Genomic DNA, 19155 nt, shown 5'->3' with positions numbered 1-19155 from the left:
AGGAGTGGTCACTATTTATATTGGCAGTGGTTTCAGTTGTCCATGTTGAAAAACTAAACAGAACATTGATGATTGAAATGGATCGTTTTTTCAGACGGTCCCTAACTCTTCCTACAGTAACGGGAGCATTTTGAGATGATCCCAACTGTGAAGCGTCTGCTGAATTAGCTCTCCAACGTCCCACAACTGGGAGAAATGGAGGCTTTGACACAGAGCTGTTGAAGGTAACACCTTTAAATATCACACTAACATGGCGGCAGAGCTGCACCTGACGCCATCTGCCACATGTTGGATCCCAGGTACCTGCAGTGCTGTAGAAATACTAGTACTGTCATGTTTTCAGAATTTTGGCATCAACTTGTTACCGTAGTATTGGTTCTTATAAAGTCCCTACTAGTTTGTACTGCTGTTGAGTTGTATTTTTGGTAGTTTTGACCAGTTTTAGTCACAGCAAAGGTCAGGTCAGCACGCCTTGCTGGTTTCTTGAGTTCTTTCTTTACTGCCCAAGCAGACAAGTCTCTTTCTGTAACATCATTTAATGAATACTTTTGTTCTTTTCTCTCTGCAGACCTGTCGAAGAACCGGCTGACCGACGTCCCCTCAGAGGTCTGCCACCTGGTCGCCTTGGAGACACTAAACCTGTATCACAACTGCATCAGGACCATCCCGGACAGCATCATCAGCCTGCAGTCACTCACCTCCTTAAACCTCAGGTACACACACACACACACACACACACACACACACACACACACACACACACACACACACACACACACACCTGGTGTCACCGCAGTCATACAGCGTTAGAGCATCCTTTCTCTACTGCATCAGGGAGATCATGTGGATTTTAAGAGAGGGTGTTGCATTCTGGGTATGATGCGGCAGTGTTGTTGTGAGTCTAGAAAGCTTTGTTTACTTGTACAGGTGATTGTTGACCTTCACTTGTCACCAAACAGGAAACCAGTCTCCCTACTTTATTGCAGAAATCAGCCAGACGTCTGTTGAACACTTACTTAATGCTGTTAGCTTTCTGTTACTGATGCTGCGTCATGACTGTTCACCTGCATGTTTTCATTTCTAAATAGCTGCTGAAACACTCACTGTGCTGACTAAAATATACGACATACTGTTCATGTTCACTGCAAAATCAGCTTCAGTAAAAGAATAATTCTGGTTTGTTACAGCTGGGCTCTTGATGGATGAATAAAGGTTGAAATAAACCAGAATTATCCTCTAATTTGATCGACTAAATGTTGTCCATGTTGTTTTAGCTGTGGTGTGTGTGTGTGTGTGTGTGCGTGCGCTGCTGTCAGATTTGTGCCTCCAGTGCAACATTAGACTGAATCAGAGTGACGAAGCAAAAACAAAACAGTGTCATTGTCCTTTACTGTGTGCAGACAGTGTATTGTGTGTCGGCTTACGGCCGCAGCGCTTTCTCTGTTCTGACCGTCTGAGCTGCTCTACAACTCTTTGTGTGTGTGTATTGTACCATCAGTGCTGCAAAGCAACACACAGCTGGCTTTCAATGGACTGTTAATAAACTCAAAACACACACACACACCTACACACAGTCCTGTACTCTGTCAGATGGTGTTAAAAAGTCAAGGTGTTCCCTTGTGAGACTCTACAGGTGATATGTGACTGTTTTTAAATGAGACCGATCAGAAAACTAAGTGTATATTTTTAAATGAGCTGTTATTCTGATCAGATGTATTTGTGGTGACGCTGCATCAAAGGTTGAATTTATGAATCGATTAGTTGATCAACAAAATGAACCCGCAACTATTGTGATAATCGAATAGGCAGCTGGTTTCAGCTTCCTGTGTTTTAAATCACAGTAAACTGAATGTCTTTGAGTTTTGTTAGTTGGACCAAGCAAAGAAGTGAAGATGTCACCTTACTCATTAGGGCAGCGGTTCTCAAATTGGGGGGTTGGACCACTTTGAGGTGGCATAGAGCCATTGCAGGGGTGGCGTGAATGATCACGGGAAAAATATGGACGGGAGCTAAGTTGAATGAAAGTGATTTATGTAGGGAAATAAATAACAAATGCGAATGTGCTGATTCGTTTAATTATTTTATTTCAAAATGGCTCCTTTTTTATTTGTTCCTCCCCCAATATTATTAATGATAGATAATAATCTGTTTATGTGTGGTCAAAAAATCTTAATCAGCAATACTAACAATAAAAGCTTCATTTGTGTAGCTCCTTTAATGCAGCCAAAGTGCTTTACAAAACAATAATAATAATAAATGTTAATCATGATAACACCCATAAAACAGGAAAGAAATGATGGAAATAGCAAACATAGACAAGGAGCACAGTACACAATAAAATCCGGATTAATTCTCTTCTTTCAACCATCATATTTTTATCTTTAGTGAATCAGACCGTTTTCCTCTCAGCTCCACACCTGCAGTCAGCAGAGAATGAATCCATTATTATAGATCGACACGCTGATAAGAAGCAGTATGTTATGGAGTAAGCACACTGGCGCACACACACACACACACACACACACACACACACACACACACACACACACACACACACACACACACACACACACACACACACACACACACACACACACGCAGTGTTTCCAGTCCTGGTGCGATCACTGAGTAAATTAGTGATTTAATGAATGATCAATTTAATTAGGCTTTTAAATGCTTATCTGGTAGGAGGGTTATCAGAATGCATGAAACACCAGAGGGGTGTGTGTGTGTGTGTGTGTGTGTGTGTTGCAGACAGGAAGTGTGCTCCTCCTTCTTCTCCAGTAAAAATGCAGCATTTATTTTTAGTGTCAAACAGTTTGTCATCACATCTGAAACTGACACGTTTTGATCTCTTTGATTCACTGCACTTGTATTAAGATTGAACACATAAATATATGTACAAATATTCATCAGTGTAGGCTGTCGTTGCGGTTGTGAATTCAAGATTCATTCATTTAGGGCTGCACATTTAATCAAACTGTTATCGAAATTGCAACATGACCAAGTGCATTATCCAAATCACAGAAGTGGCAATTAAAATAACCCTTGTACTGTAGAGCTGCAGAGATGCCCCGGCCTGCAAATCTTGTTCTCCAAATGTAAAAAATCATGTTTGTCATCATGATTTAAATAGTTTTTTTCAGTAAAAATTAAAAATTTGATGCAAAAATCACCATTTCCACTAATTGTGAATCATTTTTGGCCGTTGACTGTATTTTGGTTTTTTTTGAGTTGATTCAGTTTCATCACTACGTTAGATTATGCTTTGGTTTGGAGGCATTTCCGTCCAAACTACAAATGTCAACCTAGAGGAAAAAGTCAGGGGAACACCAAAGGCAGCAGCATTCATCCTGTGCAAACCATGAATATCAGAATCTATTTTCATAGCAGTCCCTCCAGTAGTTGTTACGGTAGGTTGTCGTCTTTAATCGCACACTGCTTATAAATCATTCTTCTGGTGAGCACGTGCCTGTTTTTAGGGACATATGCGAGTTAAATGGTCGCTCTGTAGAGCCCTCTTAGGGCGTGGATAATGAGCAGACTGCAGCGCACACAGAACACACTTTGTTTAAATAAATCGCACAATTGTGCGGTTATAATCACACAAGATGACATCACGATAGCAATTGCGATTAGCTTAATCGTGCAGCCCTAAGGGTAGTGTTGTCTCAAAACGACACGGATGTGGTGCACTCAGTGGAAATGACCTCCTTCTCGCTTTTCCTCTTTTTTTTCCTTCTTCTTCTTCCTTCTTCCTCCTTCTTCTTCGTCTTCTACTTCTTTGAGCACACTATCTGTGTACTGATAGTGCACTGCATTTAGCCTTGCTTGTCAGTGTGAACTCACTTATGCACTCCAAAAAGTGTGAGTATGGAAGGATGCTAATTGAGACACAGCATTGGTCTCGTTTTCTCCTAACACACAAAAACAACAGTGATGCTGTTTTACCAACCTTTATCTCAGATTTGTGTTTTGTGCAGTTTCATCAAACATGATGTGGCGTCTTTATGTGAACTGCTGCAGAAACTCACTATGTTTCCTGAATGTTATTTTCAGATCGGGGGTTTCATAGTCTTGTGGTGAATACTTGTGTGTGTGTGTGTGCGTGCGCTTGTGTTTCTATTTTAGTGGTCACAGATTAAAGACAGTATTTGGTTTGCTTTTATTTCTACAGAACGCCCAAATTTCTTTAGAGACATAAGTTAGGAAAAAGGGGACATTAAAGTTTCAGCACAGAGGAGCTGCTCTGGACATGACTCATGAATTTATTATCAAGCGTTTAGTGAAACCTAAGAGAAGGGAATGTAAATGTAATCAGGTGGTAATACTGAGCTGCACTGACTCTGGTGTTTAGGACAAAAACCTTTGGCCTCCAACAGGAGAAGTGACAATGCTCTTTGTTATTATTGTACTTTGTGGGTTTCTTAGAAGTTTCAGGCATGTTATACCCATAATACAAAGTCATAAATTGCGATTTTAGGTTCAGACTTTACTCGAAGCAGAAGTATGTGGTCTGTAGAGGAAGCATCAGGGATGATGAGTCAGCAGAAGAAAGGTTCATTTAGGTTGCAGATAACTGACAAACAGTCACTCATCCTGTGTATCTGCAGCATCAGTACTGACAGGAATACATATTTATGTCATTGCGTCACTGTGTTGCACATCAGACCTTTGAAATGTACATATGCCCCCTTCTTCACTGAATGCTAACAGCTCCATTCCGCTTCACTCTACTCGTATTCTTTGGGTTTCCATTGTGCAAACCTGGTACCCGCTACCTGGTACTTTTTCTGGTATCACCTCTGTCGAGGTTGAAAGCGAACTGAGGCGAGATGAGGCGATACCAAAAGGTCATGTGAAAACACAGCAGACTGCTGATTGGTGTGAGAGAATCAACAACAAATCTGTTTCAGAAATAACGTAGCTGGCCCTGCTGTGTGTTTACAGCTGAGCTGCTGCTGCTAACATTAGCTCAGTTTAGCTGCTCACATTGTTTTTAGTTCCCTTTAGTGTTGAGCGTTCAGGAGGTTTCTACCGGGAGCCGAATTAGCACCGAGGTCGTCTACTCTCCAAAACAAACAGACCCAGTCATTAAAACTTTAAAACACTGAACAAAGCAGTTTTATCCTAAGAAATGAGTGCATCTTTGGTGGACACTAAGATTGTGGCTGATCCAGGCATCAGCCGTAAAGCCTGATTCATTCCTGATCCTGGTTTTCTCAAGTTAGTGTGTACTGTGTAGCTGTACTACATAATACAAAACAAGAAATGAAAACCGTATCTCTACCTAAACGTGCACCAAATATTATGATACGTGTATATATTATAAACATGTTTGTGTGTATGTATTATAGTTACATCACCATTGTGTTTTAGCTGCGTTCTGACATGAGCTTCCTCTTTCCTTTTTCTGTCACGTCTCTCCATTTAATTTTAATGTTGCGTTGGAAGTAGTTTAATTGGTGGTAAAATATTCAAATGGCTCATTCTGGCTCTGCTCTCTCAATCATTTTCCTCCTTATGTCTTTAAAACCAATGTCTCTGAAATGTGTTGTCTGGGTACACTCTTTATTATTTGTTTATTCTTTAAAAGGACATTTATCAACACTGACTGTTTCCTGAGAGCTAGTTTTGCAGCTGGTCTCCCAGATAAATCGCAGATAACAAGTGAATAGAAGTGGTATTTAAATAGTTTGTTGTCACCGTGATGATCTTTTTTTCTTTCTTGTATAAACGAGTGCTGTTTGTGTTGCAGTCGGAACCAGCTGGGCGCTCTGCCGGCGTGTCTGTGTGGTTTACCTCTGAGAGTCCTCAACGCCAGCAACAACAAGCTGGTGAGCCTGCCGGAGACCGTGGGACAGCTACACAGCCTCATGGAGCTGGTAAGATTGCGTGTACTGTTTCTGTACTACTGTATTACTATGTACTGCATGTGTGTACGTGTGAGTGATGGACGGTTAATGTCTTTTTGTTTGTGTGCTTATATAAACACATTTTCTGAAGGAGCAGTAGGTTTTAAATAGATATTCTTACTTGCAGGTGGAAGAAGTATTTACATGTTGTACTTAGGTGAAAGTAGCAATATTACACTGTAATACTCTGTATAACCCATATGTAAAAATAGGGTTTTGGTTATGGTTCGTTCTTTCACTATTTTCAAAACCAAATCGGAAAAACCAAAAAACTGAACGGTGAGCCTCCTGTTTTTCTAACTTAAAACCCTATGTTGATGTTCAGGCTCACCTTAATTACATTTAATCAGTTACCGCCCTTGCCCAAGTGTATCTGCTGCAAGTTTATCAAGTATAACACACAAAGCTACACTCATCAGACACATTAAAAATCAAAATTTGATCATTAACCCTTAACAATATATCATTTTAGAAACTCATTATCTGTTTCTGTGTTAAAATTTGATCTAAGTAACAGTAGTGGAGTAGAAGTATAAAGTACCTTAAAGTGGAAGTACGGTACTTGAGTAACTGTACTTGGTACTTTCCACCACTGGTACTTGTATTTTTATGTTTTGTTAGCTGCTCTCCAGAGGACTGTGTTGCAGTAATCAGGCTCCTCTGCCTCCAACATATTCACAAAAACAAACGAGCAAATATTTGCACTGAAGAGACTCTTTTACACTCTGGTTTTCACCTAGAGTTGTGAATTGTGGTATTTTCCACCCATTTTTTTTTTAGATCTTTTATAGGATTTAAATATTTGTCTGACGTGAACTGAGAATAATGAACCCTAAATTCAGCTTATGTGGTTAATTACATTTGCCAAACAGGTTTTCTCATCATATAATGACGCTCAGCACCAGATGTTGGACGAGATGTGTTATTTACTGTGAGACAACATGCATGCAGAGAAACTGCGATACTGTTCAGACCAAAGTATGTCTCCCATTTAGCTCTGGTGTTATTTGGGTGATTTATGGAAGTGTTGGATGTCTTTTACATGAAAGTGATTAAAATACCCTGATTTGTCACTGAATTAGCCAAAAGCACCTCCCCTGGGTTTTACTTACAGATTGTTTTTCAATTGAATTTAATGGAAATGTACTATATGATATGTATTGATATCTTAATATCAGGGCTGGGCAATTTGGCCAAAAATGTTATCACGATAAATAACTTAATGTCAATAATTATCAGGATCATTATTTCTTTCAAGTTTAAAGGCTGCATTTTGCTCCTGAGTGAGAGTTAATTCTGTTTTTTAAACTTTTCTTTGTGGTCAGAACAAACACTTGATGCCAAACAGTGGACCACTTCACAAATCTGAGATAGATCCTTCAAAACTATTATGATAAAATCTTTTTTTCAACAAGTATGGTTGAAACCCTAACCCCCTAAAGGGATTAACGGCCTTACTATAACTGGTTCAACTATCTAAACGTGTTGCTCCGACGATCTTTTACTTTCCTTAGCTCTCCTCTTTTAGTCAACTGCCCGCTCCCAGACACACACAAACTTTTCAGCACTTCCTGCTTCCATAATCTGGGCGGACTACTGAGTTGACTCTGCCGCTGAACGAATAGAAGACCTGCCTACAGAGAGTATGAAAGGGCGGTGAACACGGGTGGTGCTGCGTATGAATGGGCGGCGTTTGTGGGTGGTGCAACCTAAAAGGTGCAGGTTGTCATAACACATAAAATTAACTAAAATCCTTTTTCAGTCCCTTTTACTCAACAAAATAAATATCTTAGAAAAATTAAATGCAAACTTTTATTATATTATAACATTTGTCATATTGTTATTAAGGAAAATTATATTGCAATAATTATCATTATTGTTTAATTGCCCAGCCCTACCTAATAAAAAAATACACAACAGAAGATTTGATCCGTATCAAGCTCACCACCAGATCCAATTCATTTAATCAGTAAATGTTTAAAAGCTACCAGCCTGTTGTTCTGCAGTCACTCAGCAGCGTGTTGTCCGTCTTCACTGGAGTCGTATTTGAAATAAATCTCTGGCGTTGGGATAATGTGTAATGAAATGCATCCAGATGATTCAACAGCTGTGTTGTTGTTTCGCCCTCTGCAGGACATCAGCTGCAACGAGATCACGGCTCTTCCTCGACATATCGGCAGACTCAAAGCTTTACGAGAACTAAACGTGCGCCGAAACCTTCTCTGCGTCCTGCCTGAAGGTGAGTCTGTGATGGAAGTGCATCGTTGTCTGGGTTGAATTTAGCCCAAATGATCCTTTCTGTCCCCTTAATGTCTTAGTAGCATGTTGTCTGCTGGGTGGACAACACAGACTGTTCTTACTGTGACCCAAAGATTGGTGAGCTTTGGTTGGTTATGTTCAGAGTGTAATTTAGAAGATGCTACCATGTACTTTCTCTTCAGGTGGCTTTTAGATCAAACAGGCCCTCATGATTTCTGTTTTAGGTTGATCCCACCTTACCTTTGGATCTGACAGGAGCGCTCCAAGAAGGAACTTTAGACACTGCTATTGCTTTTTTTGATTGTCATTGAAAAGGTCAAGTGTGGCTAACATCTGATTTGAAGACAGAAATAGAACAATCGCGTCTATATACAAGACGGGGAGCTGCCTTTAAGACCACAGAGTCCTCTGTATGCACTGCCACACCCGTCCCACCCAAAAATATACATCAGCCTTTCAGTGACTGAAGAACAGCCTGCAGTCCCCAAAAATATACTTTACCCTCAGTAAGACCGAAGAACAAGCAGTGACGCAGAGATCAGCCACAAAGCTGTCATCTGGAGAGACACCACCCAGCTTTGACCGACTGGCTGCTGATTGGCTGAGGCTGGAGAGAGTCAGGCTTGTGATTGGACCAGCTGTAAAAAGTGTGTTTTCTCTGGTTTCACTATGTGATACTGTTTATATGCTATAATATATTACTGCTTAATTGATTAGGGCTGCAATGGCTTGAATTTGTAAAATTAATTGACAATTAATTGATGATTAAAAAAGTTGCAGATTAATTTTCTGTTGATCAACAGATTGTTGCAGCTCTAAATCAGAGTATGAGGTCGCACTCTTTTCTCCTGCAGTGGGTTATATTTCAAATTAAATACTCTGAAACAAGCGTTGTGTGAATACAAACCATTACTCCCAGTAAGGAAGCAGTTTAAGCGGAGTATATTTCTATTTCTAGTAGGTTATTTCTTATTTCACCACTTTATTTCTACTTCATTCTCCACCTTATTTTAGTGTTTTAGTGTTCACTCACTACCTGAATCTGCTCACCTCAGTTCTGGTCTGTTGCTGCAAACACATCTGCCGAACCCAACCTCTTCCTGTCTCCCTCTCCCTGTTTGTGACTTTCTCCATCAGCAGTAGGTTTTATAAAGTTGCTGAAAAGACACCGAAGTCGTCTTTAGGATTTTCACAGCAGCAGGTGCACCGTGTGTGGATGAGGGTACAGTGGGTTGTTTTCATCTATTAACTCCTTGTGCAAGAAGCACAGTCTACATCTTTTACATAGGCCTACTGCCTTTACCAGAGGAGAGAGTAGCCAATACTTTAAATAGGCTAGCAGGTTTTATTTGATTTTACAAAGGTTAAAAATACGGGAGATTTACGGGGAAACATTTAAATGGGAAAAATACGGGAGAATCCCAGGGGGAAAACTGGAGGGTTGACATGAGGAGTAGAGAGGAGTGGGGTAATGTGAGGCTACGTCCACACAACTCCAGTTTTTAAACATTTTTATAACGAATACGATCTTCTCCGTCCACAGCAGCGTTTTAGCTGTGTATCACAGTTGATCTCTGTCTGTATTGAAACGACTGAAAACGCACATCTAGTGGCCGTTCACGTACACTGGGCATGCGCGTGCCGGTGTAAACATGAAGCAGATGGTCTACTCCGCAGAATTGGCGAAAGAAGAAAGTGATGCAGATGAAGAACAACACGGTTATTTTTTCTTGCATTGACCGACAACGAGTTGGAACTGTTATTGAAAGCAACACGGGAGCACAAAGAGACCGTGGCAGCGGAAAACAGACTGGGAGTCATCGCACAGTAAATACGGCGACATGCACAGCACAAGTGTTATTTACACAGTACAAAATATTTTAATGAAAATACCGAAACTAAAACTCTTGTCATGACAGACTGATGTCTGTGTTATTGTTTTATAAAGTCCCATTTTTGCCCACCGAGTCAGCAGCGTTTTCAAACATCTTCGGATTCACTGTTTTAATGTGGACAGAGGCGGAAACGTAGCAAAAAGGTCTCCGTTTTTAAAACAAAAACGGCGAGAGAGAGGCAGTCGGCTGATTGAGTGGCGCCTCTCTTTGCATCAGGAAACTCACACTGAAGGATCAGTCTCTCTCTCTCTGCCTGATGTGTGTGGGTCAAGACAATTAAACTCCGGTTGCGGGCGATGAGTAAGACAGCGACAGTTTCACATGATCGCTCTTGCTTGTTGCTCTGCTTGTCTGATTGCTGCTCAGCTCTCATTGTAAATGATTAACTGGGCGCATCAATCGCTTCCTGTCTGAAAAAGACTTTGGTGCTAGCTAGCTTTGAAAACTGCTCAGACCGCGTAGTGAAACCATTTTAGCTGCAAATTAGAAAATTTGTCTGGCGAGTGTTGCGTCATCTGATCAGTTTTTCTGATCGGCCTTTTTAGAGACCACCGATCAAACCAGTTAAGACCATTATCAGCCGATTATGATCGATCGGAGCACCCTTAAAGTTAGTCAATATGTGGAAAACAGATCTTCATTCTAGCCCTCATGTGCTTTGGAAACCAGAAGAATGAAATCACAGCTTCAAGTGGCCAAAATGAGTTTCTTCGCAGGCTGGCCACCCCTTAGTCAAAGCGTGAAGAGCTCAGACATCGGGAAGGAACCTTGAGTAGAAGTGCTGCTGGTCTTCTTCTCCCACTTCTGAAGAATCCGCATCCTGCAGGAGGTCCAAGTGAACCACGTTTTCTAAACAATCCGATAACCAGTCTCAGGTGACACTCACACTGACTCTGATATTTCACCTCGTACTTCTTCGTTTGTAATGAAACTTGTAAGCAGCTTTCATTCTTTGTGAGCAGTGCACAGAGATGAAGATATATGTGATGCGTGTCAAAGCATCAGGCAACATTAAACCTGGGTGTTTGTCAGTCTTCCAACACGGTGGTGGGTCTTCACAGACTGGAGGACAAAGTGGAATCAGGCCTGTTGATATTCAGTCTGAATGATGGATGCCTGCAGACTGTTTTCTAAATGATTCATCCATTTTTGTCCCTGGACCTTGAATGGTCCAGCCTGTTGGGAGTTATTGCTGTATTGTCCAAACCTGACATTTGCTTGTCCCTCACTATTACGGACATGTCCTGGGTTGATTGATGAGCTTTGATCTGTCTTGGCAGCTTGATGCCACAGCGACAGGGAGGCTTGGACCGAGCAGACTGGACGGCAGCCTGACAAAGGGAGGGATGTTGTTTTTGATTTAATATCTGTTGAACTTGTGCAGACTTGTTTTCTGCTCTGCAGAGCCCCAGAAACAAGACCACCGTGACAGTTTTAGTACTTTTTAAAGGTTGGCCAAGCATGGGGTGGCCGGAGTCTAATGTTTCCTCTAAGGCAGAAACATCACCATGGCAGCAAAGATGCTTTGGTTGCACAAAACATATAACAATAACACGAAGGAATACAGAGCTGGTTACACTTCTTCGCCTTTTCTTACACAAACCAATCAAACCTGCAACCTCCCAGCGAGGCTGCAGGAATCTTCTAGTTGACAATATCATCATTCCTCGGTTAGTTAACAAGTCATTTGATGTTGTTACACTCAGCTGACGGGACAAATATTCATCACAATATCTTTGACTGATCCACCTCGCTTTATTGTGCAGGAAATGTTTGAAGGAGAAAACATGACAACTCTTCAAGTAATGCTACTTAAAATTAGACTCTGCAACTGTTTCGCCATATTGAAAGTTCACTGCACAACAAGGATGTTTCAGAAAAGCATGCTGTGGCGTCTTGGTAGATTCTTTTAGCATCAGTGGATGTAAAAGTGAGAAGCTTGCTTTGCTGCTGAGGTGTGGGAGAGGCATTCTTTAGGTTCTGAAGGGGGGTGTTACAGAAAAAGTTTGAGAAGCACTGCTCTAAACTAAGTTGTGTTAGCATTTAGCTCGCAGCCTCACAGAGCTACTGGTGTGACTGTAGAAAAGTAGTGTTATTTATATATTATAAAGTATATACTTTATTACAAAGTATAAACTTTGTTTGTCACACTAGACAGATTTTTGGTTGCACTCCGGAGCCCTGCAACCAAAAATCTGTCTAGTGTGACAAACAAAGTTTTTTGTCAGGAACATATCTGTGTGTGGACACGTACCCACACTTTTACTTGTGTGTTGGTGTCTGTGCCGCTCTGCAGTTAAACTGCCAAAACACTAGGTGGCGGTGGTATTCCTATGTTCGTTTAACCCTCCGCTAACTTGAATGGAGATTAATCGATAATCGTGCTGCTCTTCTAGACTTTTCAAACGTTATCATCCGAATGGATGGAATTCTTGTCAGTGAAACGAGTCATTTCGCAGAGATTGTTATCCGTTGCTGCGACACAGTTACATTTTTTGGGAGGTGTGCGTCATTTACCTGTAGGTGTTCCTGTTTACAATAATTTACATAACTGTCAATGTGTATGGGAAATGACAGAAAGTCAGAAAAAACTGTTACGGCGATAAAGTTGTACATTTTGTGGCGGTGCAACCAAAAGTTAGTCTGGAGTCCTGATCTAGTAAGTATTGTAATGAGGCACTGCGTCTCTTTCTGCATTGCACTTTGGAATAAATTTAAACATTTGTCCTCGGTGACCTCGCAGCGGGAGTGATGATGTTTTTGTACATATTACAATCCTGGATATGTTTTTATCCAGTAGGCGGAGAGAGGAATGTTTGCTTGTGTCTGCCCTTCCCTCCATTATGGCTGCTCAGCAGACATTATTACCGCCTACGAGGGGTTTTAATTATGAGAGGCTGTCAGGAAGAGTCTGTAACGTTGCCGTTGTCAGGATTAATGGGCTCTTCAGTGACGCATCATTGGCAGTCTGCAGGACATGACTCCCTGAATGGTTTCTTCCCACAAACCCACACACTGTGCTGTTTGTCTTAGTGCTTGTCTGAATGTTGAAGGATTCATGTAAACACACACACACACACACACACACACACACACACACACACACACACACACACACACACACACAAGAAGAAGAGTAGAGTTTATTTATAGAGTGACTAAAGCAACCAAGAATGAACACCACAATGTGTTTTACATGTATTTTATCGATTCATCGATGAAGTACTTTTTCTTGGCGGCGGCCGTTTCAGCCCTAGATTAAATGAATACTACACAGACAGATTATAGATTAATTTGCCAATTATTTTTCAGTTCATCATTTAGTCTTGCCCATCCCGGTTTCCCAGAGACAAGGTGACATTTTCAAATAGTTTTATTTTCTTCTGACCAGCTGGATTTTATTTTAGAAAAGCATGAATTAATCACCTACTCATGTCAGCACAATATTTGGGTGTCTCTCACCTACACTCTCAGTTACATTTGGATTCTGACAGCTCATGTTTGCTTATAGTGATTGGGAGTGACAGATGTAAACCTCTAACTGTGTTGGCTACAAACAGCTGTGGTGTATTTAGTCATATTTACAAGTGGAGCGTGCTGAATGGTGGATAATGCAGCACATGTGTCTGTGGACATTTCTTCCTTCCCCATAAAGCTGGGTGTCAGTTTTTAAGCTCAAGTTGTCTCTTCTTCTTCTTCTTCACCGCCGCCGCCGCCGCCTCTTCCTCCGCCTCCTCTACTGAAGACAAAACAGCACGTGTTTTTGACTGAAAAGAACACCTTTCTACCTCGTTCTCCTTTCTTCCTTTAGCTTTTTGGCTAGCAGCTAGCGACTTCACCAACATAAGGTCTGGCTTCTGGACTTGAACTGCCCCTCACCTGCTGCACAGTCACGCAAACATATCAAAGACAATAAATCAATTTTCGTTCTGGTAACGCAGCGTTACTTTATTAATAATTGATTAATAATTTGAAATAGTAATCTCTTACACTACTAGTTACTGGGAAAGTAAGTTACTGCACAACACTGCTCAGCGTTGTCGGCTAGAGGATGTCACACATGCTACCATGACTTCTATCACCAGCAGCTCAGCTTTTACATTATAGATTGGAAAATGTCACAAAGGTATGGGGGAAAAATAGATTCCCTCTAAATCTACTATAGACCCACTTTGACAGTATAAAAAAATACTCTCTCATGTGTTGGTGGTAGAGCTGCAGCTAATGATGATTTTACTATTCGAAGCTTCGTTAGAAGTCGTTGTGGCGTTCACACTACGTGACTGATCGGTGACAGGGGGTCACACACACCACAGGAGCTGACAGCGGCTCTGTCACCCGACGCTGGTCTCCAAACCACGTTTTGTCAAGAAAACACACGTGAAATGTGAAACGGGAAATGAGCGATCCTGCACACGAAACAGCTGTTTGTTATTATAAAGACGGAAATTATAAAGACAAAGAATCTGGTTGAAAGGACGGATTAGCAGACGCAGGTAGCAGGGATTGTCTGAGCTACAGAGAGAGCTGCAGGGGAGTTAGAAGGTGCAGCTCCCCGACACCCAGTTAACTCCTGACTGTGAGGTTACAGCTCACGGCCCAAAAAGGAGAACAAACAATTTTCTTCACTAGTGTAGAGATGTGAGATGACATGTCAGGTTCTCTGTGATGCTGATTCCGAGGAACCTGAAACTGTTCACCTGCTCCACCTCAGCAGACAGGAGTGTGTGTCTTTATTTTTTTCTACAATCAACGATCAGCTGCTTGTTCTGCTGACGTTGAGCAAGGAGGAAAGAAGAGTTTTAAAATGACTCTCCAGAATCATGTGGTTTACCTCACTGATGCTGCTCATGGTTAAAACACGTAAAACAAAAAGTTGCATAAGTCAAATGGAAACCTTGTCACATCTTTTTCAGCCTTCAGTGCATGTAGATCAGTTGACTATAACTACCGTAAAACTTCACTTAATATTCGAGTCCCAAATAGCTGCCTGCCCCTTTTACTGGCTGGTGTGGGAACACATTTTGACACATAAACACTGCCTCAATTTAACGCCTGGTCTGGTTTTTATAGAAGTTCTTTGGATGTTTAAAAGCTCTTAAACTCTGCCGGTTTGCCTGCTTTAGCTGCTTCTAAGCTGCTTACATCGTTAATACAAATATTAATGTTTAAACTTATGATCAATATGTCAGTATGGACATGCTACACATCATTCTCCAAAAAACAATTGTTCAATTAACTGAAACAACGAGCCCCAAAGTCTAATTCTTACAGATTTACCAGTGTAACCGACATGGTACAAGAGATGAAAAGAAAAATAAAGTGCCGACTCTCTTTACTTTTGAAGCACTCGTTAAGTCCGAATAGGGCTGGGCAATAAAACAATGTCAATTATTGCAATATAATTTTTCTCAATAACTATTTGGTTTAATCCATTTGAATCACAGACAAGTTAGCTCTTAATTTTTCTATTAAAATATTTATTTTGTTGAGGAAAAGGGACTGAAAAAGTATTTACTAATCATATTTGTTGAAAAAGATTTTAACATAATAGTTTTGAATGTTCTACCTCAGATCCACTGTTTGGCATAAAGTGTTTGTAACGTTCTGACCATAAAGAAAAGTTAAGCATCTGGTTTCTTTAATTTTCACCCAGGAGCAAAAATCGGCCTTTAAACTTGAAAGAAATAATGATTTGACGTATATCGTGATAATTATCAATATCGAATGATATGAAATGTTTTTATCGTGATAACATTTTTGGCCATATCGCCCAGCCCCAAGTCCGAATGTGTCCGGTCATTGATTATTTATATTGCTTTTGTCTGTAAGGGACCACCGATCAAAGGAATCAAAACAGCTTTTCATAAATATTAATCCACGTTGTGGCTTCTGCCACACTTTTTTCATCCTGCGTCCTGTTTTTGTTTTTGTTATGTTGCTACCTTCAAAATAAAACTGTCTGTCGGAGCTATAGATCAAATAAATGACTTGCATATAATGTTAGTTGATAATTTTCACACAAGTAATAATCTGTTTGGAATACATAAACTGTTTCATAGTAGACTATTTCAGTTTTGTGTGAGAGGAATTAAAGGCCTGTCTCAAATATAGGCAGGGTCAATTCAGTGATTTTAGCAAATAAAAGGCCGGGCTATTTTTACGTATTAGCAGGTTAAACATTAAACAGTCTCTCTTTTTTAGTTGAATTACAGCTCGGGGACTTCAGCAACAACAAAAAGAGGCGTTTATTTCCAGGTATTTTAGATCTAATGAGGAATAAAGTTCACATGAAGAGAAACAGCGAGACGCTCGTCTGCTAACAATTACCAACCTCTGAAAATAACAACAACAGCTGCATTGTTCTGTGTGATGGGAAACATGTCAGCGGTTTGAGCCATGTGAGTGTGTGAGTGCGTTTTAGATTTGTAAACTTCAGCAGCAGGATTTTAACTCTTACTTGACAATAGCTTGTTTTGTTTTATGGCTCCCAGAATGTTTTGATTGATTGTAAGATTCTTGTGATCAGCTGCCACGACCTGCGTGGAAAAATGCACGCGCACAAGTATGCACTTATGCATACACCATAGGCATTTATCAAGATGTAGGATTAGGGATTCGGAAGGGGGGCATGATAGAAAAAAAGTTGACACCGCTGCTGTAAATGGACTGAAGAAACTCACTAGCCTTGCCACGTTAAGGCGACAAAAAATATCATTGCCTAATCCTACAAAAATAATCTTATATATTGCCAGAACAAACCTTTTATATTCTGGACAACACCATAAATGAACTCAAACTGTGTGTCAGAAAGGCTGATTGAAATCAAATCTAAAAACTCAGAAGGAGGTGATTTGGTGAACCAAAGGTGTCTAACTAACGGATTATGTGATTATATCTGTGTTCTTCCTGCAGACCTGGCTGCCCTTCCTCTGGTGAAGTTTGACTTCTCCTGTAACAAAGTGTCGACCATCCCTGTGTGCTACAGGAAGATGAAACAGCTCCAGTCGCTCCAGTTAGAAAACAACCCACTGCAGAGTCCACCTGCACAGGTACACACACACACACACACACACACACACACACACACACACACACACACGCCCTTTGTTTGTTCCATTTCCTGTTTAGTCTCTTAGCATCTGGTGCTTTACCTTTCTTTAGTAAACACAAGTCAGATGTCTCTGTCCTGCTGCCTTCACACAGCCTGATGTCCATTTTTCTAACCTGGAGAGACACACCCATGCTTGTTACGAGGTCATGTGACCTGAAATTGCCAGATCCACCACAGATTTCAGATTAAAAGACCGTCTTCAGTCCAGAGTTACTCTCTGTGTGAGCCAGCCTTCAACTAGCTCAGCTAGCTTAATGTGATGCAGAAGTAGCTCTGATGTTTCTGTGGTGAAAAGTATCAGGATCTCAGTATGATAATGCAGGTTATTAAGTTATTTACATTCTTCAGTTCTTTATCAACATGAATTAAAACATATCTTTTTACCCAATGCTGTATTTAATATATATTTTATTGATTATATGGAAGAATTAGCCTGCTACACAATAAAAAGTCTCCACAGTGCTTTAGATGAAGAAATATTAACTTAATTAAACACAAAGTAAAACGTTACCATGACGATTATAACAGTAAGATGAGCAGCTGTTCAGATCAGTGGATGCTTGTCTCTCGTGTTCTTCCAGCCATACGTTAGATTAGAAAACTGATCAGATAGATGATCAAATGCAGGTAAAGGTGATCACAAGCAGCAGATGTCAAAACGTGGCACATTCCCGCTATCTGTAGACAGGAAGTTAAATGACAGCAGTCGTAGGACTTCCCCGTTGTTGAAAATTTTCTGGAAATTATATTAAAAAGATATATAAATTTTTTGTTTCACAAATATGAGGTGTTTAGTCTCATGTATTAGGCTGTGCAACTAAAGATTATTTTCATTATTGATTAATCTGTGGCTTTTTTTCCAGAAAATTGTGAAAAATGTCGATCAGTGTTTACCAAAGCTCAAAATGACGTCCTCCAATGTCTTTTGTCCACAACCCAAATATATTCTGTTTACTGTCACAGAGGAGCAAAGAAACCAGAAAATATTCACGTTTGAGTTTTTTATTTAAAAAAGGACTTTTATAGTATCGATACAGATATCAATATGAGAGCTGTCGTTTACACACAGCTTGTTATTTAATAGCTGGAATGAAGGGTTACCTGTTATAACAACAGAATCACAGGGCAAGATATCAATTATATGCTCTGCATCATAGTTTTCTAGAGAGCCAATATGTAACTGTGTGGACTGACCTGCATCGCCTCAGAGGTTGAAGGACAAAAGACGCTGCGGGAATGTTAAACGCCAGAGTTTAGTGACTCAGCAGTCAGGTCGCTAGGTGAGATGGTTGAAGAAGAGTAAACTGTTTCACTTTATCTGAATTTGAATCTCCTTTCTTTTTCAGATCTGTATAAAGGGTAAAGTTCACATATTCAAGTATCTGAGCATCGAGGCGTGTCGCAGTGAGAAGATGCCCGACTCTCTCTACCTGCCTGTCATCGAGCGCCTCAGCCTATCACGGCCCGCCACCGGCAGGTCAGTTTCTGTGGCAGCTTAAATATCACCCAGTGGGAAGGCGCCGTCTTCTCCATCTCATCTGCAGTAGTGCTGCAGTTGTTACCATGATGGAAAATCTCTCCTCCGTCATAGTTTGTACGAGTATCCCAGCCTTTGTCAAACCAGTAAAACTTAATGGGAACACTGTAGAATACAGTTCTGGCACGTAGAAGACTAATTGCCTCATCAATCTTTAAGCATTCTGGCAAATGAAACAAGAGCTCTGATTCAATTTTCCAAACAGTCTTCTGTAGCAGCTGCAGAGTAACCACACTAAAATGATTTTAGAAGCTTTCACATGCTGCTGACGAAGAGGTCTTTCAAAACAAATACATCTTTATTTCACTTCAAGTATCTGAGAAGCTTGAGTGATGGTTTGATTATACCTTATATACAGATCCCTTCTGAAATAAAATTCACACATGAGATTAAAGATTCAGCAGTTCACTTTCAGATTCTGAGCCAGTTTTTGTT

The 19155-nt window shown here is 40.6% G+C and overlaps 1 protein-coding gene across 1 annotated transcript; it reads left to right on the top strand.

Moving 5' to 3' along the window:
* Positions 1–250: 250 nt before the first annotated feature.
* Positions 251–18932, top strand: LOC123965184 (leucine-rich repeat and calponin homology domain-containing protein 1-like). The gene is made up of 6 exons (XM_046041750.1): positions 251–299; positions 569–713; positions 5759–5885; positions 8049–8154; positions 16985–17121; positions 18530–18932. Exons 1-6 carry the CDS (start codon positions 251–253, stop codon positions 18680–18682), a joined length of 717 nt encoding a protein of 238 aa, XP_045897706.1. The 3' UTR covers positions 18683–18932.
* The last annotated feature ends 223 nt before the right edge of the window (positions 18933–19155 follow it).

Source organism: Micropterus dolomieu, unplaced genomic scaffold (assembly GCF_021292245.1).
Source record: "Micropterus dolomieu isolate WLL.071019.BEF.003 ecotype Adirondacks unplaced genomic scaffold, ASM2129224v1 contig_8820, whole genome shotgun sequence".
In the NCBI taxonomy this organism is placed as follows: Eukaryota; Metazoa; Chordata; class Actinopteri; order Centrarchiformes; family Centrarchidae; genus Micropterus; species Micropterus dolomieu.
This window is presented reverse-complemented; position numbering and strand designations above follow the sequence as displayed.

Excerpts from the sequence above, each read along its gene's own strand:
- LOC123965184 (XM_046041750.1), top strand. The coding sequence starts at position 251 with ATGGCGGCAGAGCTGCACCTGACGCCATCTGCCACATGTTGGATCCCA. Across the intron at positions 714-5,758 it reads CTCACCTCCTTAAACCTCAG|TCGGAACCAGCTGGGCGCTC; the intron begins GTACACACACAC and ends TTTGTGTTGCAG. Across the intron at positions 17,122-18,529 it reads TGCAGAGTCCACCTGCACAG|ATCTGTATAAAGGGTAAAGT; the intron begins GTACACACACAC and ends TTTCTTTTTCAG.